General features: G+C 34.3%; 1 protein-coding gene across 1 annotated transcript; it reads right to left on the bottom strand.

Annotated features, from left to right (window-relative positions):
* Positions 1–1,834: 1,834 nt before the first annotated feature.
* On the bottom strand, positions 1,835–3,638 carry LOC105780322 (60S ribosomal protein L6). Its single transcript, XM_012604580.2, has 4 exons — positions 3,289–3,638; positions 3,092–3,198; positions 2,209–2,387; positions 1,835–2,124 (listed from the first exon to the last, which is right to left on the bottom strand). The coding sequence occupies exons 1-4, from the start codon at positions 3,543–3,545 to the stop codon at positions 1,969–1,971; spliced, it is 699 nt and encodes a 232-aa protein (XP_012460034.1). The 5' UTR covers positions 3,546–3,638; the 3' UTR covers positions 1,835–1,968.
* Positions 3,639–5,888: the final 2,250 nt, after the last annotated feature.

Below are 5,888 nucleotides of genomic sequence, written 5' to 3'. Positions count from 1 at the left end.
GTCGTGGGCTAAATTCTCTTTTAATAGTGGTTTTCACACAGCAGCAAATACTACTCCTTTCAAGATAGTTTATGGTCGTGATCCGCCACCACTTTATTCTTATGTTCCTGGAGAGACTGCAGTGGCGGAATTGGAGCAACAACTAATCCAACGGGATGACATGCTGAAGCTTTTGAAAGGTAACTTGATCAAAGCTCAGTCTCGTATGAAATCTCAAGCTGATTTTAAGCGTCGAGACCTCTCTTTCGAGGTTGGGGATTCTGTTTTCCTACATCTTCAACCTTATCGACAAAAATCACTTGTTAAGAAACGATATGAAAAGCTGTCTCCGCGTTTTTTGGCTCTTATAAAACCTTGCGACGCATTGGTAAGGTGGCGTATGAACTCAGCTTGCCGCCTTCTTCTCAAGTTCATCCTATATTCCACGTATCACTACTTTGACCAACCACAGGTCAGCTGCCCTGTTCACCACCTACTCCTTTGCCCATTTCGACAAATTGGGAAATAATTCTTTCTCCTGCCAAAGTATTATCTCACCGCTAGGTTTGGGAAGCTGGGGTTCCTACATTGGAGTTGTTGATTGAATAGAAAGGGTGGCTTTTGAAAGAAGCTTCATGGGAAAATTATGATCTCCTTGTCGAACAATTTCCATCATTTCACCTTGAGGACAAGTAGTCTTACGAGGGGGGAAGTATTGACGCAACTCCCCTACAAGTATACTCAAGGTGGAAATCTAGGGCACGTGGGAAAATATGGAAGAAGTCACATTTAGTCAGTTAGCTGAAATCATGGAACCACCTTGGTTACACTAATATGAAAATTAAGAACCACTTTGGCTGTTACAGATTATATTCCTTTATTTAAGCTTGTTAGTTGGGGTTATTAGTTGGGATTGTTGGTATAAATAACCTAGGAAACTCTTTAGTAGCATAGGAGTATTTTTATTGAAAAGTATTATTTGGGAGAGTAGTCCATCTCGAATCAGATTGATCCTAAAAATAAATTATCAATTCTTTATTTTCTATTTTAGCACTCCAATATTTTTTTTTATTTTCTTACCCCTATTACCCAATAACAAGGTCAAAGTCTAAGCAAATTTGAATAAGATTGAATAATATCATCCAAGACTTTGTTATTAAGACCCTAGATGTACACACGACCAAAAAAGAAAATCAAGACTCAGTTTTTTGTTTTCAAAGAAATCAAGAAACTAAATTTGTTTCAGACAATTTCAAGAATCAAGAAAATCGAGATTTCAAATCTTGAAAACTTCAGTCCAAGAAACCGAATCTTGCAACCAAAACACATTGGATTTCTTGTACGAGCTTGAACAAGCCAATTTCGAAAGCAAATGGATCACAAGACTAAGTTCTTAAAAAAAACGACCCATTAATATGTTTATAAGCCCTTCCTAAAGAGTAATGATAGTGTTTTTTTTTTTTCACAAATGATTGTTTTTTTTTTCAAGCTTAACTAGAAAGAAAGGAAATACTAGAAAAATCTGGTCAATTCTCCCAACTGAAGATCAATTTTGATAAATTGAAATTAATGGTCAGTCGAAACTGCCATCCACGATTTATGAGGTTCTTCTGAAGTATAAACCACTTCTTTGGAAGCAGACAAATATCTTGCCTCATGGACGTCTAAAATTGTTGGGGCAAAGAGGAAGGGATTTATTTGCACAAGGACTGAAATGGCAAGTTTGGGATCACAAATTAAAATCCACAAATGCTGTCTGTCAACAGCTTCCTGGCTAACATTGGTGATGGATCCCCGTAGTCTTTCTTGTTATCCTTAGCGAGAGGAAAAAATTAATTTAATGAAAATAGCACACTAAAAGGAAAACTAGAGTACTGCATAACAAAACTGAGTTAACACAAATTGAGGTTTTTGCCCAACGTACCATCTGATACTGGAAACCCTAAACCAAAAAATAAAGGAAGCAAATACCAAAGTAAAGCATACACTCTAGAAAACAAGCTCATGAGGTTTCATGCCCGACTTTAGAGAAAATCTTGCAGCAAGGTATGCCTTCAAGTTTACGACTCCCTCAATTGATTTTATCAAAGATGCATCAACAGCTTTCTGGTCCTCTTTCTTCTCATCTGGCAATGTCTTCTTATCCTACATTTAAAAGAAAGTTCCAGGAATAGAACATTAGCACATTACATTAGATGAACAATAGCTTAACTTGGAAAACTAACTAACCTCTTTTTCAGCTTCGAAAAACTCTCCTTCACCCTTCTTCTTTTTTTCTACTTCCTTGGCAAAGTACTTGTCATCAAACTTCTCTACATTAACTCCTGAGATATCAACCTTGGTGGAAGTAGCAATGACATAGGATTGGTTCAGACGCCGTAAAGGAACACCATTAATCTTGAATGGTCCTGCATTGAAATGAAATCCCCAAATTTAAGCAAAGATCATGGAAGAATTACGAATTCATGGTGAACAGCCAACACACATAGTGATAGCCTATCCCCATAAGCCACAAGATGCAAATGTATATGCTGCAAACAGAAGTGAAATACAAGCAAAAAAACTAACAAAAACCATGGAAAATAAACTAATAGATATCGCGTGGCGATAGCATATCCCTATATACCACAAGAGGTGAATGTAGATACTTGTATACTAAACATTCGCATGAAATATGAATAAAAAGCATTGTTTTTCAGAACCACATTAGTCGATCTCCAACTCATTGAATGTCAAACAAGTTTGTGTCACAATGCTAAAATAAATAGGCACAAGAATGAAAATGTAATGCAGCATATGCTTCTTCCATATAAACAAACAATTCATCTAAGCGTCAATCCCAATGCTGAAGGCAGACACTTGAGAATCCAGATTGTGGCATAGAGGAATAAATAAAGGCTTCTCACCATTTTGATATCACTCTTTATTGTTAAAATATAAGCTGCAACTGCTTTAAATTTACGCTTTCAAATTTAGCACTTTCAATCGATCAATAAAATTTCCACATAAGCATTCAGCAAAGATGAACAGTGTTAATAACTGAGGGAAAGGAGTAGAATTATGCAAAATGCATGTTTTAGAAACTAACAGATTACGAAATATAAAAGCTCACCAGTAACCAAAAGAAGCCCAGAAGTAAGTTGCTTCAAGAAAACAACTCTCTTCCCCATAAATCTTCCAGCCAACAAAATCAAGACTGTCCCTGGAGTAATGCTTGCTCTAAACACATAACAAAGAAGCCCAACAATGAGAAACACATTTTCAGAAAGTCTACAAATAAATAACCAAATAATCATTTCAGAAAAGAACCTGAGCTTGGTGGGTTTAGGCTTGCGCTTATTCAGTAGCGGCTTCTTGACATCTTCAGCGGGGTAAAATTTGGGAGCCTTCTCGGGGGCGACGGGTGCTTTAGGCTTGGGGTCATGGCGGGGGAAGACGCCACCGTGTTTGGCCTTGATAGCCCAAAGGCCACGCTTGTGGTACATCTTAGACCTGGAATACTTGCCTACGCCACGTATAAGATCTGGGTTTCGGGTCTTAACAGGGGTCTTCCTTTTTGCTGCCATTTCCTCTCTGAACCCTTTGCTCTGCGGCGGCTGCTCTTCTTGGTTGGGAAAGATCGATAAGAGCAGAACCCTAAAACGCTTGTTATTGCAAAATGGATGGTTTTATCCTTATTTTCTTAAAGGCCTTGTGGGTGTGGGCTAAAGGTCTTCGCTTGTTTTGGGTTCTTCGAGCAATTAGATGATCTCATACTGTTTCAGACATGCTTTATCTCAAACCCACAACATTTGACAACACCTTTTTTTCTATCATATTATTAAATTAACATCTAAATATAAATTTAATTTAATTTAAAATAAATTAGTTATAACCAGGTCATATTTATTATTATTAATAATCATGTAATATTTTTTAATAATAATGTTAATGTAATTTATATAATAATTAGTAGAAGCAGAACTTCTCAAGTAATATTTTTGGTAATGACTTATTTTTTGCCGTTATCGGAAAAATGCAGTTTTGAGTCGGAATGTTTTGAAAATTTTTATTAAATCGATAAGTTCACGGGACAAAGCCAAGAATAATGAGTAGGATCATTAAGGGAATTATTAAGGAAATTAGTAATTGATTTAAAAGTTAGTAATTAAAGTGAATGAACTAAATTGTGAAGCAACTAGATTTGAAGGATTAAATGGGAGATTAATCAAGGTCCTTAAAATTTAATAAAACCTTCACTAGTATACAATTAGTGGACAAGTATGATCTTGTCCATCATTTTCCACTAACTAATTCAAGGATATATTAATCAAAAGGCCATTAGATTGGTTTCGTTAAATTTATTTAAGCTTAAGTGTATATATTGGTTTTGTTAAGGTATAGGTTAACGACCATGGTTGAGCTTAATGAAGTTTAGTGAGAGAATGGAAAGAAGTTTGGGAAAATATGTGTTTTTGGATAGCTTTCATATTTTTAGAAACATACTCTAAAATTGGATTTAAATTTGAATGCGTAGATTACGAGTTATGTCAATTTCGGATATTAGAAATCAAGTGTAAACAAGTTGTGTTTTCATGGTCACTTGTTTAATTTGTTGCAGGGTGAAACAATAAATTGGGCCCCTTTTAAAAAAATTATAAAATGTAATATAATAAAAGTTGAATTTTTTTTGGAGCTTTAGGAGATGAAGCATTTATGGTGAAAAATTGAAAGTCTTAAGTATTCAATTAATTTATTTTATTCTAAATTTTTTCAACATTAAAAGTTGAAAAAAATATTTTTTTGGGCCCTTCCGGTCTTGGACCTTGGGCAGTTACACTCTCAAACAACTCCAGGGCCAAGCTTGATTTGTTGGTCAATTAATGGCCATTCGAGTCAAGTATAATTGTTAATGGTGTATTTGTATATGTTTGAATATTTTGAGTAGTACATGAGCGAATAGAGAAAACTTAAACAAAGGAATAAGGATTTAAGAAGCTATCTACTTAGTTTAGTTGTTGTGAAAAAGATAAGTTCACTTGAAATTTACGATACTTATTTACTTGTGTTTCCACAATTTACGATATGTATTGGTTATAGGTATAAAGTGACTTAAATCTATAAGAAACTAGATAGGTTATGTTTAAAATGGATGAAATAATTATTGAATATGCTAAATTAACTGTGGTAATAAGTTAATTAATTGGTAAATGGCTATGTTTGTTATGTTATATTGGGATACGAAGTCAAAGTGTTAAATATTGTGGAAAGACGTAACATAATTTTGATAAAGTGGATATGGTAAAATAAACTAGGCTCGTTATACACTCATGTGGTCTAATGATCTTTGGATAAGATTCTCAATTTATATGAGCAAAGTGTTGTATTATGGAAATGTGATTTCAAAGTTGCCTTAATGGAATTTGACACGAATGCATATGCGAATATGTATTGATAGAAGAGTTAGGAAATAGTTGGTATGTCAATAGAGTTATATATGCATTTTGTATAGGTCTGATATTAATACAGAGTTCTATTATATTATGCAATGGTCTAGCATTTGTTATAGATCATTTTATGTGTATTATCTCTCCAGAGACCTTGGTGTGGTGGAGAGACGATTACGTATATGCATATGTTTATGTGGACTTTGGGCTTTGCACTTACGTGCTTTGGTATGGTGTAGTTATGCTCTATCGAGCTATCTTGAAGTGGTGTGGTTCACTTGTGTAACTGAGTCATGTTTTACTAAGTTTGCATTGGACGGAAAAACTTATAACAATATGAGACTAATAAATGAAAGTGAATATGAAATGTGTATTATAAATTTAATGCAACACCAATTTCATTATGCATTGTGATAAATCAAGACTAAATTGAATTATATATATATATAAGGATAAAGTTAATAATAATGAGTAATTAATATA

Source organism: Gossypium raimondii, chromosome 4 (assembly GCF_025698545.1).
Source record: "Gossypium raimondii isolate GPD5lz chromosome 4, ASM2569854v1, whole genome shotgun sequence".
Lineage (NCBI taxonomy): Eukaryota > Viridiplantae > Streptophyta > Magnoliopsida > Malvales > Malvaceae > Gossypium > Gossypium raimondii.
This window is presented reverse-complemented; position numbering and strand designations above follow the sequence as displayed.

Bases quoted from the DNA above. Each gene is read 5' to 3' on its own strand.
- LOC105780322 (XM_012604580.2), bottom strand. From the start codon at position 3,545: ATGGCAGCAAAAAGGAAGACCCCTGTTAAGACCCGAAACCCAGATCTT. The intron at 2,388-3,091 runs GTGAGCTTTTAT...ATTTCAATGCAG, and splicing joins TGGGCTTCTTTTGGTTACTG to GACCATTCAAGATTAATGGT. The intron at 2,125-2,208 runs GTTAGTTAGTTT...TTTTAAATGTAG, and splicing joins TTTTCGAAGCTGAAAAAGAG to GATAAGAAGACATTGCCAGA.